The 22,045-nt window shown below is 36.1% G+C and overlaps 1 protein-coding gene across 6 annotated transcripts in view; it reads left to right on the forward strand.

Moving 5' to 3' along the window:
- ATP8A1 (ATPase phospholipid transporting 8A1) overlaps positions 1 to 22,045 on the forward strand; it is a 114,074-nt gene that overhangs the window by 72,377 nt on the left and 19,652 nt on the right. For all 6 annotated transcript variants that reach the window (XM_057407518.1, XM_057407519.1, XM_057407517.1 and 3 more), the window contains 6 exons: positions 4,178 to 4,252; positions 4,384 to 4,506; positions 6,984 to 7,062; positions 12,739 to 12,800; positions 16,685 to 16,741; positions 17,506 to 17,613. In XM_057407518.1, coding sequence (XP_057263501.1) covers positions 4,178 to 4,252; positions 4,384 to 4,506; positions 6,984 to 7,062; positions 12,739 to 12,800; positions 16,685 to 16,741; positions 17,506 to 17,613 — 504 coding nt within the window. The remainder of the gene's footprint in view (positions 1 to 4,177; positions 4,253 to 4,383; positions 4,507 to 6,983; positions 7,063 to 12,738; positions 12,801 to 16,684; positions 16,742 to 17,505; positions 17,614 to 22,045) is intronic.

A 22,045-nucleotide genomic window follows, 5' to 3' on the forward strand; every position in this document is an offset into this window, starting at 1 on the left:
TTGGGACTGAGATTGATCTAGTGATTGAAAACTCCTTCATGGATTGGGTTGGGTTTTATAATTACCATTACTGTGTATACTCTGTCTTTAAACTATACATTTTTGAAGTTAAGCAAATCTCCCTTCAGCATCAAAAGGACAAAATTTTCTTATTCCTACTTTCTGTTCTGCTAGCTAGCAATAACTAGCAATAACATTGAATAAACTGGCTTATGTTAAAAAAGAAGGCTTACAATTTAAAAAAAAAAGAAGGATTTAAAGATCTTCATAGGTTGTTCATGTTTCATGTGGGGAAAAATTCAAATAAAAGAGGACACAAACAGAAAAAACACATGCATGGAGTTCACATTCGCAGTTTACTTACAGATCCTTGAACGTGGTTGGTTGTAACAATTTAAGTGATGCTATGTAAACAATTCAATTATACTAAGTAATTAGAGCTGCAATGCCCTTTTTTTGTTGTTGTTGCTTCATAAACTTTGGATGATAGTTCTCCCTTCCCCCACCCCAAACCTAGTGCAGTTACACACTTGGTGCTGCTCATGTCCATAACTGAAGTTTACCATTTTGTTCCCGATTTCCTGTGCCTGACACACATCAGATGAGTGCTTGTGGTCATTTTGAGACCCAGATTATGCATAACCCCAAATGTGAGCAGGCTTTCTGTGTATACTCATCCTGGTTCTGAGGTGTGGAGTTTAGGTGCTGTTGTTCAATATGTCATGCTTTACTTAATGTATGCAAACTGCACCAACAGGAGAAAGTGATTGTGCACATGCCCCCTTTTTTGCATTATAAGGTTTGAAAACTTCGAAATACAAGGTTCTGCACAGAGGCCCGTCTCATCTTAGAAGGGCTGTGAACCTAAATCTTTTGTTTTCCATGGAAATTATGTAGCTGTTAAACTATAAAATGGTCTGAATTTTTACTTCCCCCTCATGTATGTAGTCTAAATTACTTCTTAAAGACACCTATCACCTATCTTGCTGTATAGGGATGCTGGATTAGTAATTTGAGTTAGAGTAGGACCTGTCCTCTAAGAGGGAAGTGGCTGAGTCTGCTGCTAAATTAGTATCAGGTACAGCATGTCCTAAAAACTTATTTTGCGGGTACAGCTGCCTTCATTGTCCATCATAATCAGAATGAAATATACTTTCCATGAATAAATTTCTCACTGTGAGGAGTTTGTCACTATAGCTATTAATAATGTAGTAAACTCCATAGTAGCTTTTTCGTGTAAGTAAAGAGTCGTAAAAAAGTAGCTTATTTTCTTCCCCTCTTACAGTTTGAGATGAGGGCTGTATTTATTCTTCCTGCCTTTTTTTTTTTTCCCTCTACATCTGCCAGTTATTTTTGAGCCATTGGTGTTCTTAATGTGAACATTCAAAAACTATCTATTGTAAACAACAGAAAATCCATGTCTCTGTTTAGATACTAAAAGATGCTCTGTGTCTTTAAGCAGTATGTCTGGTATTCCACTAAATAGTAGTGTTTCTCCTACAGAGGGCACAGTGTTTCAGCCACATTAAAAAGTTCCTCTTCCCAACCAGTTTTTGATAGATTCAACAAGAACTTTAGAATCCAGGGGTGCTACCAAATTTCATTTCTTCTTGGCTTGGATCTAGAGCTCTGACCGACATAAGTTCCAGTCCCTTATTACACTAAACTGACCTAAAATGCTTGTACCTTGCATGGTTTCTTTAGAAGAAAGTAAATGCTAGTGTTTAAGGAAGTTAATGTTATGCCTTAAAGCATTTCTTTACAGTTCTACAGTAAAACTGGTTTCAGTTTAAATAGCTTGAAAAATGTTAACGCTTAAGTTCTGTACAAACTAAAACTGAAAGCAACATGCTTTTTAAGGAATAAAAGGCTTGGGAGCGATTTTATATATGCCATTCCATTGTAAATGAATTTTTTTCTTAAATACTTTCATTTATTTATAAAAGTGACTCCAAAATATTTTCAAGTGTTGCTTAACATCACTTATCTTTAAGAGCAGTGAGCATGTGGAATAAATCCAGTAAATATATTTGGTCCTTTCTTTTTAAATGAGAGTTTCGTAACATTTTGACTGCTAGTTAAATCACAACAGAAAGTTAATGTTGGTTTGTATGCTCCTTGGTTATGAAGGGTCAATTATACATCTACTTGCGATGTGTCTTATTTTCTTCCTGGAAAGCAGTACTTCTGTTAAACTGTCTAAAATTACCAGTAATGAGGTGCACATATATTTATGCCCAGGTACTGAATCACGTAATCTCTTCTGAAAATACCCTTTTCCACCACCCTAACTCTTTCAAAGTAAGAATTTGAAAATTTACTTCAGTATTTGATAAAAAAAATAAACAACAAAGGAAGAGGGAGGTAAATTGTAATAATATCTATTCTTTCATTCCTCTCTCTAGAGCTGTCTTCCTAACAATCTTCCTAGATTGGGAATAAAGTAACGTAGGACCTATGTATAGTGAGAAGGTTGAAAAGAGAGATGGCAGTTGAGGACCACAACTTGTATACAAGCAGTGATGATGGATTAGGTGACCCTGGATTAGGTTCACATACTTAGCTTAGTTCTAAAGCAGCCAAAAAACTGTGCTGATGTTGAGTACATGATTATGTGTTCAGCAGTGAAAAACTGATTATGCACTCATCTCGTTCCTTCATACTCAGCAACTGAGAAACTGCTGCTAATGAATGTCTGCTAAATTCATCATGGTTAAATGATAACTACTGTTGCAAAAGTCAAAAATCAAAATAGACAAGAGCTTATAAAAACCTGACTCTACTGGCATAAATTAATTCTATTGTCTTTTCAGTGTGAATAGAGTGAAAGGTCAGAAAATACTGGTTAACCCAAGTAAATAAAATTAACATTATAAGATTTCAGAAAATTCAGTAAATTCTGTATCTCTGTATCAGAACCTCTAACATTCATGACCTTGTGTGCAATAATTAGCCACCAAAAAAAAATCTGTTTAGTTTTCATTTATTGGTTAAACAAATAGCAGTTTTTGAGCTGGATTTTACTTCTCATTTTTAATGTAAATTGTTATTAATTTCAGGATTTTTTGCCATCTCAAAGTACTTACAAACATGTTCAGACATTCCACCATATGTTAAAAAAATTTGAGTTTCGCCATAAAGTCTGGTCACCTGGAGGCCAGCCTGAGTACATACATACTGGTAGACATATATTATGATTGTAGCAATTCATGCTTCCATGGTAAAGTCAAACGAAATATGAGCTGCAGGAAAGTCTCTGCAAAGCAGCAACTAAGAATTCACTTGAAAAACATGAGTCTTAAATTGAGTAGAATGTTGTTCAGATGATCCTCACTTCTGTCAGCTTTCAGTTTATGTTTTGTCATAGGCAATATACAGTTTCTGTGTAACTTGTTAATAAAGATTCATCAGATATGCTGCTTCTCCACTTTGTCATTGAAATAAGAGACAAATGAAGAAATAGGAGAAAGCCATGCTACATGCTTTTATAAAAGACCTAAGAAAATGTGTTATTGTGGCTTTCCAATTTTTTTTTTTAACTTTTTAGCAAAAAGTGATAAAACTTAGGCAGTGAAAGAGATAAATATCCAGTTGCCTCTCTAATGTACTCTGTAGTTGAGTTAGTGTTTTTTAAAGAAGTAGTTGATTTAGTGGTAAAGCCTTACCCTTTCATGAGTTTCATGTATGAGAAAGGAATATTGGTACATTTTTCAGTTTCAAACTGCAACTTTTACTGTATGAATTCTATTAGTTAGGAGATTTGCTAATGGTAAAATGACTGCTTCTTATGTGTTGGATCACACACACACACCATATTTCTCAGACCATTTTCATTTCATCATGAATTAAGTACAGTATAAATGCAGTGAGTTTAAATCACTCTTAAATACTTACAGAATATGACATTTCTTCTGAAAATAGCTACTTCCTTTAAATATTTTTATATTTAGGTGGAATTGCTCATATATTTGACTAGATTGTCCATTATCTGGTCTTGAATGCAAATTGGTTGGGTTGTTTTTTTTTTTTCCTTGCATAGATTTAAACCAGAACACTTTCAATTGCATTGTAAATGTGTTTTAGGGATACCTTTTTTTTTTTTTGTGAAGCTGAAGAAAAATGTATTTATCATACCTTGCAAGATATCTAAGTAATATGTGACTCGTATCTTTTTCAGGTCTGGTTTGCATTTGTAAATGGATTTTCTGGACAAATTCTTTTTGAAAGATGGTGTATAGGTCTTTACAATGTGGTAAGATGATTTGTGTGGTTTCAATTATTTTCAACCGTAAACATGAAAGTTTCTTGAGTAAGTAATCTTTAAGCAAGTCTTCTAAAGTTTTGCAGTATGTTTTTATTTGTTTGTTTCAATCCAACTATTAGATGTTTACAGCAATGCCTCCACTAACTCTTGGTATATTTGAGAGATCCTGCCGAAAAGAAAATATGCTGAAATATCCTGAGTTATACAAGACTTCCCAAAATGCACTGGACTTCAATACTAAGGTATGTTTAAAAAAAAAAAAAAAGTCAAATATAATTAAAGCAGAAATTAATAGGAATTCAGTATTGTTATTCTTTCTGTACTAGACTGCTCATATTTTAAAACGGAGGGCATTTTTATGACTACTCTTTCTAGTTGTCCGTGAGTCTGTGCATGGTACAAATCATATTTATTCATTTTTAGCAAGCATGGAAGTGGACAGTAAGCATTTTTTTTCCTCAGCCCTTATTTCTTTTCCTCTGCTGGTAATAAAGCTGTCTTCTATAGGCAGAAGCGATTAGACCTCTCTGTTGCTGGGCTGTATGTGTTTGTACTGTTATATGGAAATGGATTACTGAAGCCTGTGGAGAAGTGTTGCAGAGGACAATAAGAACTGTCATTAGATTTGTAGAAGGAGTGACTTGGTACTATTCTTTGTCAATTTGGAGTTGTGATTTTATGGTTTAATTTGAGTTTTAGGAAAAAATACTTCGAGTCAGTTAAGAATGTGTCAGAGTAGATCAAAAGGTATCCAAGGCTACTTTTAGTGGGAAATGGACAACATTTTGGAGATACTAGCACAAGAAGTAGTAAAAGAATATAGGACACTTTTATATATTAAATATATAAGCAGTTTCTATGGACGTATTCCATAAGTAATCTCTTAAAAAATTTAAATTAAACTTATCCCTGAATAAGTTCCATTTCATGAATACTGTGGCATTCATGAGAGTTTATATTTGATTTTTCTAAATATAATTCAGACATTTCAAGTAATATCATTGTATGTTGAACTTGGATATTTTCAGTCTGTCATTGAATTAACAATTCTTGCTCTGTAAGTAGACGTGTAAAGCCGATACAGCATGCTTAGCTCTTATATCTGTGCCGCTTGTTCTGTAAAACTGGAATACCCTTATCTATATAGAATTATTTGTCTAAACTATCTATGTTCACTGAAGCGTATGAGATTTTTCTACTTCTGCACTTCATTGCTTCACCTACAAAAAACAAACCTGAAAGTTGTAAGGAAACTAGGGAAAATAGTTTCATGTGTCGCAGTGAATGCTTTACAAATGTCAGACTTTTTAGAGTCCATTAATAGAGCCACTTTTGTATTGTGACTTTAATAAATAATCTAAGTCATGAGTTACAATTGTTGGATTTTTCTCCTGCTTTTAAATAAGCCTTATTATTTTTATTATTGTACCAGTGTATTGTTAACTTCATTGGAAATTCTGTGGCTATTCACGTACAACACTTCTATGAGTAAACATCTACAAACTTCCCAGCTACAAAATTCCCACCTTTATAAGTTGAATGGTTGGTGTTAAAGATTTGGAAACATTACTGCCTTGAATGTTGATGCAGATGTTTGTTATGGTAAAAGGGATCAAAGGTTATAAGGTCATGACAGAGGTTAAAGGATTAGCATGTGACAAATAAGAATTGGTCAGGAAAATGGAAAAGTAGAACTAATTTTTCTTGCACCCACCTGTGCTTTCTGTCAAATAAAAACTTCTGGTAATGACAGAGCAAGAAAGAGAGACAAAGGTTAATGAGTAGCACAAGTTCAAATGTGCAAAGTATTGGAGTGTAAATTGGATCATACAACCTAGTGTAGTTGTATAATCAAACAAAAGACTTGGAGACATTGTGGAAAATGCGAGGCAGGCAACTTCATTTCAATTGTTTGAGCACCTTAACACTCATAATGCGCATCAGTCAGTTAGTTACAATAAAGGCTGTGATAGCCAGAAGAGTTGTTAATGAAAAAACGTGATTGCTATACCACAGGAAATCAGTTACATATTTTTTATTTAAGTCTTTCTATGTTTTTATACAATATATTATGGAAAGCATCAGTAGCTTGTTTATCCTTAATACTGTTCTTCGTAGAAAGCATGTTTTACAAATGAAAATAAAAGTAAAATGTGAATTATTTAGCAAATACATTAAAGGAAGTTTATTTTGATGAAGCTATGTACTTCAGGAATGTAGCATCTAAGGAGGCATCCAAAAAGATACTTTTATTTGTCCTTTTTTAATTTGTTTGTATGTGGAAGTATGCAGATGGGTATATGTAAAACTCAGGTTTTGATTGTTCTGCCATCAAAATTTCTTGTTACTCAAAATGTAAATTGTGAAAGCTAGATTCCTTTTTAAGTCTCTACCTAGAATGCAGCAATCGTTCCAGTTGTCTGGTTTAGTTTAATTTTTCTGATGATATTCCCATATGTATACTTTTTAATTTCCCTTATGATTTGAAATTAAAAGAAGGAGATAATACACACTTTTTTTTTTTTTTCAAAGCATAAAAATAAACAAATGACCCATGAAGAGCTAAGAGGCAGAAAGTGCCTGTCAGTTATATTACTTCACAGTGTTGGCCTGACAAAAACACATTTTGTGACTCCAGCACACAGATAAAAAGGAAGGTCAGGGTTCACAGAGCTAGTTTATTGCAAATGGTTCTCATGGATTTTCTGTTTTCCCTTAGGTTTTCTGGTTTCATTGTTTAAATGGCCTCTTCCACTCATTCATTCTGTTCTGGTTTCCACTAAAAGCCCTCCAGCATGGTAAGTCTTACAAAAAATAAAAATATAAGTGTTGAAAGGTATGAAATACCTTAATACCTTCTTTGTTCTTAATAAAACTTTATGAATGCTAACAGGTTTGTGTGGTTAAATTTCAAGATACTATTTCTAGAACTAGAGTAAGTGCAGTATATTTAATGTGGGTTTTTTTTAATCTGTTGAAAAGTAGGAGTAATATTATGTACATATACATTAAACTATATGAATGGGTTTTAAGCAAACTGAAGCAAGATGGAGATAAAGAGATTGCTATTTAATTATGCTAGGTTTTGTATATAATACACTGCCATGATAAATACCTACAAGATCCTAAATTACTGCTGTCACTTGCATTATCTCTTACATTTTGTAAACTTTTTTTATTTTTATTTTATTTACGTTTTGTAAACTTTTATTGCTGACCTTTTCTCCTGTTACTTAAAGGGCATACTAACCCATTAGTTTACCTCTGTGTAAGTTGGCTTGTGGCAGAGGAAACTGGGACATCTTGGACAGCTCAGTCTCATCACTCTTCTAGTTCAACTGTTGTGTATGCCCCTGAGCTACAGAAGGAAATGGTTGGGAGGAAAGCTATGTTAATTAGACAAAACTTTAAAGCACTGCTTCCAGTTTGTGGCAGTGTTGTGGGGGCTGCAGCTTTTCTGTAAAACTAATAGTCTGCTCAGTTTCCCTGAAACAACCTGGCAGTCTGACCCAGCATATAAGATAGAAATACTCCTATGAACATTTTCTAACTGCTGAGACTAGATAATGATATGGTCACAGCTGTTTGTGCTCAAAAAGGTTAAGGGGAAGACTTGTTGCAGAGTATTTTATGCTCAGTGACTTCTGATGGGTAAAGGGAATTAGGTAGCAGGCTGTTTTCTCTGAGAGGCCACTCTCACACTGGATTTGAGTGAGCTCAGTGGCAGTAGTTTGCATTAGAGAGGTTTAGACAGACCAGGAGGAAGGATGTCCCAAAATGTCAATGCATACTCTAAAACTAAATCCAAACCAAAATGTCTGTTCAAAGCTGTTACCAGTCCATGTGAGAGATTTATGCATTGCACATTTAGAGAGCAGACCTTGACCTCTTCAGGAACCTGCTTAGTAAGGTTCCATGGGATATAGCCCTAGAGGGCAGGGGGGCCCATGACTGTTGGTTGATATTGAAGGATCACCTGCTACAAGCTCAAGAATGTTGCATCCCAACTAGAAGGAAGTACAGCAGGAGGGCCAGGAGACCTCCTTGAATGGATATGGAGCTGCTGAGGAAACTTAGAGGGGAAAAAAGAGGCTTATAAAAGGTGGAAGTAAGGACAGGTGCCCTGGGAAAAATACAGGGATGCTGTCTGGGAAGCTAGGGACCAGGTTAGGAAAGCTAAGGCCCAGTTAGAATTCAACTTGGCTGGGGATGTTAAGGATAACAGGAAGGGATTCTACAGGTACATTGCAAATAAAAGACAGTCTAGGGACAACATGGGCCATCTCTGGCAGCTATCGGGAGCACTGGCTACCCTGGATTTGGAGAAGGCTAAGGTTCATAATGACTTCTTTGACTTGGAAGTCAGACACAGTGACTGTGAGAATGAAGACCCTAGACCTACTGTAGGAGAGGATCTGCTTCGAGACCGTCTTAAAAAGCTGAATGTATACAAGTACATGGGACCTCATGAAATCCATCTGTGGGTCATGAAGGAGCTGGCGAATGAAGTTGCTAAGCTGCTGGCCATCATACTTGAAAAATCATGGCAGTCAGGTGAAGTTCCCAACAACTAGAAAAAGGTAATATAACCCTCATTTTCAAAAAGGGGAAAATGGATGACTTGGGGAATTACAGACCAGTCAGTCTCACCTCTGTGCCTGGCAAAATCTTGGAGCAGATTCTCCTGGAAGGCATGCTAAGGCACATGAAAAACAACAAGGTGGTTGGTGACAGCCAGCATGGCTTCACTAAGGGGAAATCCTGCCTGACCAATTTGGTAGCCTTCTGTAATGGGGCTACGGAACTGATGGACAGGGGTAGAGCAGCTGATGTCATCTACCTGGACTTGTGCAAAGCGTCCCACACGACATCCTTGTGTCTAAATTGGAGAGACACCAATTTGATGGATGGACCACTCAGTGGATAAAGAACTGGCTGGATGGCCGCACACAAAGAGTTGTGGTCAATGGCTCAGTGTCCGACTGGAGACCAGTAACAAGTGGTGTCCCTCAGGGATCAGTGTTGGGACCGGTCTTGTTCAACATCTTCATCACTGACATGGACAGTGGGATTGATTACGCCCTCACCAAGTTTGCTGATGACACCAAGCTGTGTGGTTCGGTTGATATGCTGGAGGGAAGGAATGCCATCCAGAGGGACCTTGACACACTTGTGAGGTGGGCTGATGCCAACCTCATGAAGTTTAACCATGCCAAGTGGTTGAGAAAGTTGGGCCTGTCCAGCCTGAAGAAGAAGAAAGCTGTGTGGAGACCTCATAGCAGCCTTCCAGTATCTAATAGGGGGCCTATAGGGATGCTGGGGAGGGACTCTTCACTAGGGACTGTAGTGATAGGACAAGGGGTAATGGGTTAAAACTTAAACAGGGGAAGTTTAGATTGGATATAAGGAGGAAGTTCTTTACTGTGTGGTGAGGCACTGGAATGGGTTTCCCAGGGAAGTTGTGACTGCTCCATCCCTGGTGGTGTTGAAGGCCACGTTGGACAGAGCCTTGGGTGAGATGGTTTAGTGTGAGGTGTCCCTGCCCATGGCAGGTGTGTTGGAACTTGACGATCTTAAGGTCCTTTCCAACCCTTTCTATGATTCTACACAGTGGAGAAGCGTTTAAACAGGGGAAGTTTAGATTGGATATAAGGAGGAAATTCTTTCCTGTTAGGGTGGTGAGACACTGGCATAGGTTGCCAAGGGAGGTTGTGAATGCTCCATCCCTGGCACTGTTCAAGACCAGGTTGAACGAAGCCTTGGGTGAGATGGTTTAGTGTGAGGTGTCCCTACCCATGGCAGGGGGGTTGGAACTAGATGATCTTAAGGTCCTTTCCAACCCTAACCATTCTATGATTCTATGTGATGATGCAGAATAGAGTTCATGTGTGAATGGCAAAGCTGAGATAACTTGCATGATCAGTTGTGAGAGCAGTGTAGCACAGGCCTCTTCAGCTCAAAGCCCCTGGGCTAGAACTGACCTGCTGGCAAGTGGCCTCTACATGTCTGAACAAATTGCCTTGTCTTCCTCTTTCATTCTCAGAGAAAGGCCAGGTGAGTAAGGGAGCAGAACTGGGACCTGGAGATAGTGTAGTTGATGGGTGGTGTAACCAGAACCTGCTATGGGTCCAGCTGGTGCAAAGTTCTGCATGAAGGGGAGATGAGCACAGGATGGGAGCTGCTGTTAATTAAATCTGATGTCTGTGCATGTGAAGAGGAAAAGGAAATAATGCTATTAGTTTGGAGGGGCTGGTGAGTGCCAGAGAGATCTACCAGAGAGAGGAATTTCTGAGAACAGATCTCTACCTTGTCTTAGCAAACAGGCCCAAAGAGAATCCTGAGACATAAAAGGAGGAATGGGAAGAATGGGGGGTAGTTCAGCTTCGTGTGTAAGAGTTCATATGGGTGCTGAGTCCCAGCACATGTGATGGGAACAGACTTATCTGCCTGCCTGTTCCTCTGTTTTATCCTCATTATGCTTTTACTGTTATGTATATATCGTAAAGCAGTGGAGTGCAAGTTTGAGCAGGTATTTATTAGAATACCTACTCAATTTGATATTGATAATCAGATCTTGAAGATCATTAAAATGTCTGAGCTCTCATTCTATGATTTTCTTTTGAGTATTTTCTCCTGTTTACAATTTAGTCTGAGTTACAACGTAGTCTCACCTCTTTCTTGTCTCTAAGTGGAAAATTTCAAACTGCATGCTTTGTAGTAGAGTGTACCAAGAAATACGCAATCAGAGAATAGGTATAGAGTTGTAGCAATTGTTTGTCAGAGCTTGCTCCATGTTCTGGAACAACACTACACAAAACTAGTCTTTGTACATTATGGACTGTCATGTGTATTTGAAAGGCAACAAGGACCTAAATTTTTACAAAGGCTTCTTCTGATACAACTTTGTCAACATGACAGTAAATGGCAGAAGCAAAACTTTTGTGTACAACTGCTGCTTCTTTTCTAACCTTTAAAATGAACCACAGTCTCAGCTGTGTTTTCAGACTTCTAGAACTCTTGTAGTCCTTTGTGATGTGCTAGTCTGTCCAGGAAGAAAGTTAAATCAGGGAAGCACCAGGAATGCAACCAGTATCACTAGAGCAAAGGAGGCAGCCATTGTGAGCTCCTCATTGTGTAATGCGAGACAGCTGGTTAAGGAGGACTATTTGTATGAACTTCCACCTGCTCTCTTCCAGAAGAGGCAATCATCAATACATAGATTTTTTTGTGCGTGTGTGATAACTGGCCTCACAGGTCCTGAAAAGCTTTTTAGAAGGAACAGTCTTGATCCATGACTAAAATTAATTTCATTGTAAAGGTGATATGAAGGTTGGAAAAGAACAAACACCTTTATTATTCTTTCCCCAACACACCTTTTGAAAAACAGCCTTTCCTATGCTGTCTCAGTATTAGCAGGGTTTCTTATTCTTCTTCTTTTATTTTTCTTTTCTTTCCATTTTTTTTTTTTTTTTGGTCTTGTACTTTTATTTTTCCCTAGTGCATGCACAGTACCTTGATATATTTTTATATGATGGCAGTAAAAAGAGTATCCCAGTGATTAGAACTGCTACAACAGAATATGTGTCCTGGTTTAGTTGCAGTATATGAACAATCTTAAGTGCTAAAAGCATTTCTAAACTGAGTATGTGAAAATTTAGCAAGCTCATTACTTCTAATTGAGAATGAGAAATTCCCTCTGTGTAGTTTAGTTGTGTGTTGTCCCAAGTCTGCCAGGAACTTCCATAGAACTGGGATCAGGAAAGCCTCTGCTCTAGCAGTAGTCATGAAATAAGTTTTGTCAAACAAGCCTAAATGCACTGCTTCAGAATTCTGAATTTAAGAACTACAGTAGACGTGCATTTTATGCAAACACATCTCTTTAGGGCACTGACTCTTTGTGTAAATGCTGTGTGTGTACCCATGTGTGTAAAATGGATATATATTTATAAGAAGCCACAGATTTGTTGGGTAAATTTTGAAAATGTTACTCATAGCAAGCATCTCAAGTTTTAAAATTGAGCATATTCTGTAGAAATTTGGATAAGAGCAAAGATAAATTTCTATACCAGAAATATCCAGAATCAGTGAAAATCTGATTCTCTAACCTTTGTGTTTACTTACATGCTACAATCAATGTGCACTGCAGTGATTATATTTCATATTGTTCTGAAGGTATGATACTGTATCTCTGATTGTAAAAGTTGCTCTAAATTATTGCCAAATAAAATATTACTCATTTTGTATATGATGTTACAAAAAGCTCCTATTTCTAGCATAATTTCTGAAGTCACTGAACATTTTAAGGGATTAAAAATTACGAAAGTCATAGTTCTCTACTGTTCAATAGAGTTCAAGGTGGAATCTTGTGTTAGCACCCCCTAGAGATGCTGCCATCTCTGTTGTACCAAAAAGATTTTATATACAGGGACTGCAATTGAGTGCTTAAATGTTTTTATCGCTATTTCCTTCTCCAGGTACTGTATTCGGCAATGGCAAAACTTCAGATTACCTGCTCCTGGGAAACACTGTATACACTGTAAGTCTTCCTATAGTTATGTGGTGCTCTATTGTCTATCTATATTGGCTCTAACTATTAAAGTGTTGTGGGTTTATTTTTATTTATAATTCTCTACAGAGAAAACTTGATTCATTGCAGTACCTTAAGAGTAGGAAATAGCTCTTGAATGACTCCTTGAGAAGCTTTGAAGTACATTTTGTATTCTAATTCCAGTTTTTAAACAAAGCATATAAAATAATGACAAAGCAATAAAAATGCAGAAGATACACCTATCCTTTACTAGAACTGGTTTGTGGATTTATGAAGATACAGTTCTGTCCTCCCTTTCTTAATTTATCATGGGGCTTTGAAAGAGGACTTAGAGCCACATGGAACCAAGGTTTGTGGGATGTCTCTTCAGAGACAACAAGACTGCCAAAATGACACCTACTTGACCCACACCTGACAGTAATCTGTTATTCTCAGAAATATTAGTCATTATTGGTTTGTTTTGTTCTTTTAATCTTTTATGTCCTAGAATAAATTAATGAAGCTGAAGATCTGTTTTTCAGTGCAAATAATTCTTGCAAAAATCTTTCCTTAGGGAATAGGGAGATATCATAACATAGATAAAAGGAAAATGTTCTAGAAATAGTCCTCTGAGAATGTAACTACTGTCAACATCTACATATCAGAGAACATTTTGAATATTGGACAGCTGACCAGAAAGGTTGAAGAGCATAAAAGACCGAGTAAACACAGCCCTTTCTATGTATTTCCTGCTTCTGTGCCAGCTAAAATAAAATGTTTCTTCTGCCAGTCAGTACTTGGCCTTTAAACTGGTTCTTTTGGGCACACTTTCTTTGTTCACACAATCTCTTAAAAGTTTATTTTCTCTACACTTCCCTTTCCGTGTTCCAAAAGGCAAGCCTAGCATGTTTTGTCAGCAGTAGTTGCATATGATCATGCAATCTATCATATGATGAACTGATCTCCATTAGGGATGGGTGGAATATTCTGGGTGTTTTCTGTGCACGTCTTAACAAAATTAAGATGTAAGGTCACAGTCATTGTCATAGCTCAGTCATGACAGAAGCAGTTCAACTGACATGGGTCTATTTGTATTATGATCTCATAACACAGAGCAGTGTTTAGAAGTCAGCATTTATCTGAGTGTCACAGCATTCCCCAATATTGATAAGTACTTCATAAGAGTATCTACCAGAACCACCTGTTGCTGTAAGTAAAACATGTTCTTCTTGAGAAGAGGTACTCTAAGGACCAGGTTTTCACCTTACTTTAATCCTAATTTCGCTGATCTATGTACTTAGAAGTTGCAGTGTTGCTCAATTCAGCAGAAGTTTATTTTATGAGTTTTATGTATGTATACATGAGTTGCGTAACTTTACCTATCCTATCACCTAAGCCTGGTTTTATGATGGCATCTGCTTTCCTTGATTGCTCTAAAAGTATTCTTTGTATTGGCCATCATTCTGTAGAGTGAGTTAGCACTGTTCCCTTGTTAAACCCAACTATTCAACATACTGCAATCACAGATGGTGTTCTTTCCTGAAACAAACTCAGAACTTCATCTGCCCAAATCACTTTGCTCTGTGCTTCTTTCCAAAAGCAAAGCTTGACACCAGGAGAAAACAAGTTACATATATTATGATAGGGGTTTACTGGATTAGACTAGGTCTTTTGAAACTGAGCATTTGAAATAATGCTGTTGTTTAGATTGTAACCTATCAATGGATAAGTCTAGAAATCTTACAGTACTGCAGAAAATCCAAGTATCATCTGTGACATCAGTTGATAAACATAAAACATAAACATAAAAGCTTGCATTTTCACATTTGTAGCAATATTATATTTTCCACCACCTTCAGAAATTAATTTCTGATACTTTCAGTATAGTAGTCTGGAGCTACTCATTACTTTTTGAAAAGCATATCCATAAATGCTAAAATAAAAGTCAGTGTAATTTTTCTGTCACCTTCTGCAACTGGTTTTCAACTAGGAGAGCTGAAACTGCACCATTTCCAGAGGCTAATTGCTTGCTATTAACCTGCAGAATGGCAAAGAATCCCCAAGAAATCATCTTTTCACAATTTTAAGTCCAGACAACCTGCTTTTTCATTTGTTTTCCAGATTATCCACTTCAGATTGAAAATCTAGGGAGAGGTGGAGGTTGCAGTTGATGTATTCCTCCTCTTGCACAGGAATTCAGGGAGGTCTGGAAAACACATGAAGATCTGAGAGAGTTTCACAATTGGGGGAGCAGAAAGGAGAATTAAAGACTAAAAATATCTGTGCTTGTGCAGTGTATCTGCACTGACATTTGTCAGACATCGTTTTAAAATATCAAAATCATAAGGCTGAGGTACTTCTCATTCTTCCCACAGCTTTTAATCTGGTTTTAAGAAGTCCACATTTATCAGTTGGGCAAAAATCAGTAGCAAAGGAATTCAGAAATAAGTATAATTTCTTTGGATCCACAGAGGAGGTCAGGAATGTGCATGGAATTCATATCATGTCCTGGAATTATTTCTTAAACCATAAATTTCAAATAGGAGTGCTATGAAAATATTTGTATGACTGTTCTTGAGAGGTCTTTTTAAAGAAGCTCAGTGCCTTATACAAAATACCAGTTTGATTTCTTGTTTCCTGGGTAGGATTTAGTGAGCTACTGTTAGGTTGGATCAAGGTGGGGGAGAGGGAGCAATAAAACCCACATTCTTGAGGAAACTGTTGTGTATAGTTGGTAACTTTGTTAGGGGTGTTGGTTAAGATGCAGGGAGGGTGTATATTCACACAGTGTCTATCTCCTTTTATAGAGACATGCAATGTTTGTTTTGTGTATACTCTGTCTATGCAATAAGAATTCCTGACATGATCTTAAAGGATGTTTTCTTTCTTATGACCAACACAACAGTAGCAAGCAGGCATTACCAGATGAGTACTTTTTTAGCCATAATTACTTTATTTCATTTATCCAAATATAGCACCAGAAATGGTTAGACTAAGTAAATTATAACACTCATCATGGCCCTTTTTCTTCTCATTAGATTTCACACGTTTTATATAAGGAAGTTGTGGCACTGTGATTTTTTTGTGTTTTTTTGTTTCTTTCTTTGTTCTTAATAATGCAGCAATAGTTGAAATAGGAGCTTCCAGAATTAAAAGTATAAACACAGAACTAGAGTGAAAGCTTTCTGGCAGGATTTGTATCTTTCTGTGCACCAGACATAGTGCACAGACATTGTCATTTATATTTAACCAGTTATTTTCAGCTTCCGATTGAAGTAAATTTCTGAATTCTAAATCTTCTTGAAGTTCAGCCACAGATAAATTCATGTACATCATTGCTGCCAACCTGGACAACAAACTAGAGTTTAAACTATAGCTGTAACCATTGGAGCTTGGTCTTTTTGACTCAGTCTTTCAGCCTCATGTTCTTCAGATTGCACATAAAGCAGAACTTGCGATACATATTTACATGTGATTTACAAAGTTTAATAACTATTTCTTTGCTAAGAATTTTTGTTTGTTTGAATTTCAAAGGAAGGAGATTTTCCTGAATCAACTAGTCCTTGCTGTGAAATTATAAATTTTCTCCTACTGCTCATCTAAACTAAAATGGAGCATGTCCTACGGGACAACAACATGATGTTTTCAGAGACTGCTCCATAAAAGGAGCTAGGTGCATGGACACACATAGTACTTTGTTGAATATTATTAAGGAAATCACATTTAAATTTAAGAGATTGATTATATTTTCCCTTATTGCATTTGTGCAAGTAAACATGAAGTATGAAAATCATTGAACTTTTTCTTCTGTTCTCCTGGAAGTTCAACCAAACTAATGAACTCCGTATGCTAAGATTCTCATCTTAATTCTGAATCCTCTCTCTCTCTTCAAGTTTGTGGTTCTGACTGTGTGTTTGAAGGCTGGATTAGAGACCTCATATTGGACTTTGGTAAGCAAATGTCTTTTCTATATTCTTAAATGTTCTATAAAATGTGATGAATAACTATGTTCTTTTTTCTCATTTATTGTACTACACCCTCACAGTTTGTCAGCCCTCCCCACAGTATCAAACTAAACTGTGGTTACTGCATGGAAAGAATATCCACATGCAAAAAGTAATGCTTTATATTGAAAAGAAGGACATTGGGATAAGACTTAAAAGTAATCCTTAAACTAGAAAAATCAAATTACTCTGAACTGATTGTAACTTTGCTTAAGTTTGCTTAAAATGCAGTAATATTGCTGCTGAAAGTATCGTTGTAGCAACAGGACAAGGGGAAAAGGGATTAAACTTAAATAGAGAAAGTTTAGGTTAGATATAAGCAAGAAGTTCTTTACTGTGAGGGTGGTGAGCCACTAGCACAGGTTGCCTAAGAATGTTGTGAATGCTCCATCCCTGGCAGCGTACAAGGCGAGGTTGGACAGAGGCTTGGGTGACGTGGTTTAGTGTGTGGTGCTCCTGCCCATGGCAGGGGGGTTGGAACTACATGATCTTGAGGTCCTTTCCACCCCTAACTACTCTATGATTCTATGATTTTTGTGTTAAGAAATAACTAATTGAAGTAACAGAGTTAAATTAATACAAGTCATGGAAATTTCATCCAATACATCAGATTTGCATTTTAAATACTAAGTAGGAAAGTCATAATGCACCTGTGTCATAATGCACCTGTGATGATTTTTCTGGGTTTTTTGTTTGTTTTTTTTTTACAGTTCAGCCATATAGCTATCTGGGGCAGCATAGCACTTTGGGTAGTGTTTTTTGGAATCTATTCTTCTTTGTGGCCAGTCATTCCTATGGCACCCGACATGTCAGGAGAGGTAAAAGTATATTTTAACTATTATCCAAATGTGCACAAAAAATAGTGTTTCAATCTTTAGTACTAATCACTATTAGATCCTTGTGTTAACCAAAGGTGCATAAGAAGGTTGCTTCTTTTGTATGTTCAATGTGGTAACCATGTTTATTTAAAGCATAATGAATTTTTACTCTTGTGAAAATAGAGCTCAACTAACAGGCTATCATTATAGGGTCTAGGAAGAAGAGTAGACAGGTAAGCTGCTTTGCACTTCTTTAGTAAGTTTTCATTTTCTAAAGATAAGTTTTCAAAATTCAGAGCTTGGAATTACAGTGCTTATTTGGCTGGAAGTTTTTTTTTCTATAATGAGGTAGCACAAGTAGTGCATTGGTTAAAGCAGTTCCTTGATCTTCAGTTTATGAATTTGCCAAGTATTTGAAACTGTAAAACCTCAAAAAATTTAAGGTGCTGTAACATTGCATGAGCAGCTGTTTGACATGCACTCATTTACTTTTCTATTAACTTGCTGCTTTGAATGTATCATTGTACTGTTATCTTTAACCTTTTCACAGTAATTACCAGTTTCTGTTTCATTTATTATGCAATTTGTGTAAACCTACTCTGAGTATTGCAAATAGAACTGAATTCATACAAGATGCTTACTTGATGCCTGCGCTGATCGAATTGGAACCTCCAAATTCTCAAAACCATTGAGATCCCAAAACAGCTGAAAGGTAGTATTAATTTCCCAGACTACTTATGTCTGCTTCTGGGCATGGCCAGTACTTGCTGAGCTGAGGAGTTCTATGTGTATTCTCAATGGGAATCAAAACTGAGAATACCTGCTTGTTTCAGAAAAATATTCTTCTAATGGTTGTCAAAGCATACCATCTAAATCAGGCCTTACACCCATACAAGTGTGAGTGCCTTTAACTCCACCACTGTTACCGAATTCAGCAATTTAAAAATTCATGCAGGATGTAGAAATTCAGGTGCATATCTGTCCTTCATTTGGAGGTAATTCAGACACACAAATTCCATCTCCTACGTAAGCGCTATAGGAAAAATAGTATGTAGGCATTTATATAACTACTGCATTTTAGTGGAAAAGCACAAGGAATTAGCTTAAGTACTTGTACACCTAAGAAAAAAACCCTGAAATTATATAATTTCATGCTGTTTTTTCTATTATAACCTCTTACCCATGTATATATGTAGATTTTTTTACATTAGTATGTTGCCTTCCCACCTCAAAATTAATTATGTACATTATTCTAAATTAAAGTAATTGAAGCTGTCATACTTCAGCATTTTTCTTCATATATTACAGAAGATATATATATATTCTATTTTCCTCATATTTTGTAGAAGAAATAGGATGGGTTTGGAATTTATTTTTAGACATTTTGTAAAACTTTATGCATTGTTTTTTAAGACAGAAGAACTTCTATATTGACAAGCACAATGAACTGTCAGGGTGTGTTATACTTGGTGTGACATAAAGATGGCTACTTCAGTGTTGAAATAACAATATTTTTCTTAGTACTCGTGCAGTCTCTGAAGTTGTTGTAAGAAAAATGTATTTTTGAAGGGAATGTAATTCATACAAACTTGGAAAAACAATTCTTTGTAAAGAGGAAACTGTCAAAAAAAATAAATACTCTTGGGGTTTCAGTTCAGCCTGACAACAAATTAGTCTGACTTTATGAACCTAAATTCATTTATTTGTTATGATAAAACTGTAACTGTACTTGAAATGGGCAGTTTATTTTGTCAGTATGTTTGCTTATGCACATGTGTATATAGTAGATTTCGATGTGTGTATGTATGGTTCACACATTTTTTGAGGGGGGTATTGTTGGGTGAAGTTGGTTTTGGTTTCGTTTTCTTCCTAAATACAGTCAGAAGTCTGAATAAAATCTCCTAAACCCATCAGGGACCACAAAACTTGTTTTAAAAGGTCTAGTCTAGCTTTCTGAGCTGAACTCTGTGTGGCTAAATGTCCTGTCAAGGAATACTGCAGCTCAGATTGAAAGCAGGATTTTTGTATGCTCTCTTCGAAGCACCCTCACTGACCAAGTGGTCTCTGTCAGGGCAGAATTCACTGGATACCTCTGAAGCAAGTCCAGGCCTTCCATAAGTATTCAAACTCAAAGATTCACAAATCTAACTGTTGACAAGACTGTGGTATGGTAGAAACATCCATCTAGATATCTCTGCTTGCCTGTGCAAATACTGCTTATCTAGCTTCTTCAAATGCGCAGGTCAGACTTGAAGACTTCGTCCAAGTAAGTTTGGCAGAAATTAAATGAACAAGTCAAAAGCTGACCTCTGCTTTTGTAGCTTTTTGTCTGTTTCGCCCTGGCCTGATCTCATAAATTATGCTGAAGGAGATTTTCGGGGCTTTTTTTCCCTCAAAATGCGTTTATTCAAAGTGCCCCTTTTTAATAAACTGTATATTTATAAGGAGATTTTACCAATAATCCTCATCAAGTTTAAATGTATTCTCTTTCGGCTCCTAACAGCTGATAACAACAGTTCTACCTTAGTAGATTTATAGTCTTACCAGTCAGTATTCTTGATATTAGTCCAACCACTGAGTGCCAACTAGATGATGATACATCTTCTACAAACACCTTTTTCATGGCTTCTTTTAGACAGAAAAGAAACCTATTGAAACACTCTAAAAAAGATTCAGACTACCTTCTTCATTTTAATGTCATGAAAAAAATATGATTTTTCTGTTTATTGCTGATTCTATAAAAAAAAATGAATGCTTTTGAAGGGAAGAGAAAAAAACATATGGAGATGGTGGAAAGACTTCATTTCATACAGAGAAGTTTCATCTAAATATTTTGAAACTCATATTTTTCATCTGTTTCTGTAAGATACCCGTACAGGTCTGATAAATATGTTTAAACAGAGAACACTCGAGATAATGCCTCAAGAGAAAAATAAAGTTGTAACAGAAGAAGACTCTGTTTATGCTGCAAAAACAATCATATGTTAGAGCACTGAAACTAGCAGCCCAAAGTTAAATCCTAAGAATTACTGGTTTGTGTTCATCTTCTGGTATCAAAGCATCACCCAGTAATTTACTGAACAAAGAAACAAGTATCTTACATAATTTTGCAAGTTTTCCCTGCTTTTTAAACTAATTTTGTTTCTATCTTCTTGTGTAACATTCCAACTATAGAAAAGATAATTAAATTTAGCTTTTACATATGTTGCTATGCATTAGTAATACAGAAGGAAAGACTGTAGAGTGCTGTGCTCTGAAACAAAATACAGTGAAACGAAAAATGATGACTTTCTGACAGAGTGCCAGCAGTTTTTGTGATCGTCTAGGCCACTGTTAGAGACTGATTAACAGGCATCTGGATTACAGTAGCAGAAAAATCTTTCCTTTGTAAAATTCTAACAAAATCTTAGAATCAACATTCAAACAAGAAACCAGTTACATTTTGTCAGCCTTGAAACAGTTTCTATTCCAGTTTAATTAAAAAAGTTCGTAGTGAAGAAAACTTCATTTATTTTCCCTGATTGATGATGTTCAGATGAAAACTGCCAGTTTACCATTCTCTTTCTGCAGACAGCCTAGAAGGAAAAATGGATGAAAAGTGTGGGAGAAGCAATGGGATTTATGAAGCATAACAAAATGGAAAAATAGGCTGTAAAATTGAAGGATATGTGGTAAAAATGGGGTGGTAACCTAAGTAGTTAATTATATAGTATCCATGGCTAGTTGAGGTACTGTAGCAGATTGAGTGTTTTAGTAGTCTAAAACAAGACTTTTTATCATTAATAAAGCTAAAGTTACTATTTATCTTCATATTATTTTTGTTTGTACTTCGGACTTACTCATGTTAAAATTTCTGTTCTTAACTTTATTCTAAGAATTAGGAAATATATTCTTCTAGTCCTAGACAAGGATCCTAAAATATTAGGAATTCGAGTTTTATCTTCTCATAGCAAACTGTTCTGCTAAGGCAATTTTGGTAGTAGTGGCAAAACATGATTTCTGTTGAAGGGAACTTCATACACAGCATATGAGAGAGAAACATGGAAAGCATTTCAAAAGTTTTCAGTGATTTTATAATAATCTTGCAGTACCTGTAACAGAGTCTTTATTACAGCAACAGTGTTTATCTTCAGTAATGTCTCTTCACATCTGAACAACTAGCTTTAAAGATTATTTTGTTACTGTTTTAGCTGTAAAAAAAATGTGCTTCTAAGTATAGATATACTGGAAAGGAATGGGGAAAATAAACAAAAAAAAAAAGAAAACCAAGAAAAAAAATCTACAACCAAACCAACCAAAAACCAAAAACCTTCTTTGTTAGATTTAACACCATTATGGGGAAGTGGGTCATAGTGCAGGACATCTGTTTTTGACCCATTACATAAAATAATCTCCATTGGCTTTCAAAAAAGGTACCACTGCAGACTAGAAT

The sequence above is a fragment of the Pezoporus wallicus genome, unplaced genomic scaffold (genome assembly GCF_028554395.1).
Source record: "Pezoporus wallicus isolate ANWC-B61680 ecotype Strahan unplaced genomic scaffold, APGP_CSIRO_Pwel_v1 contig_2492, whole genome shotgun sequence".
NCBI lineage: Eukaryota > Metazoa > Chordata > Aves > Psittaciformes > Psittacidae > Pezoporus > Pezoporus wallicus.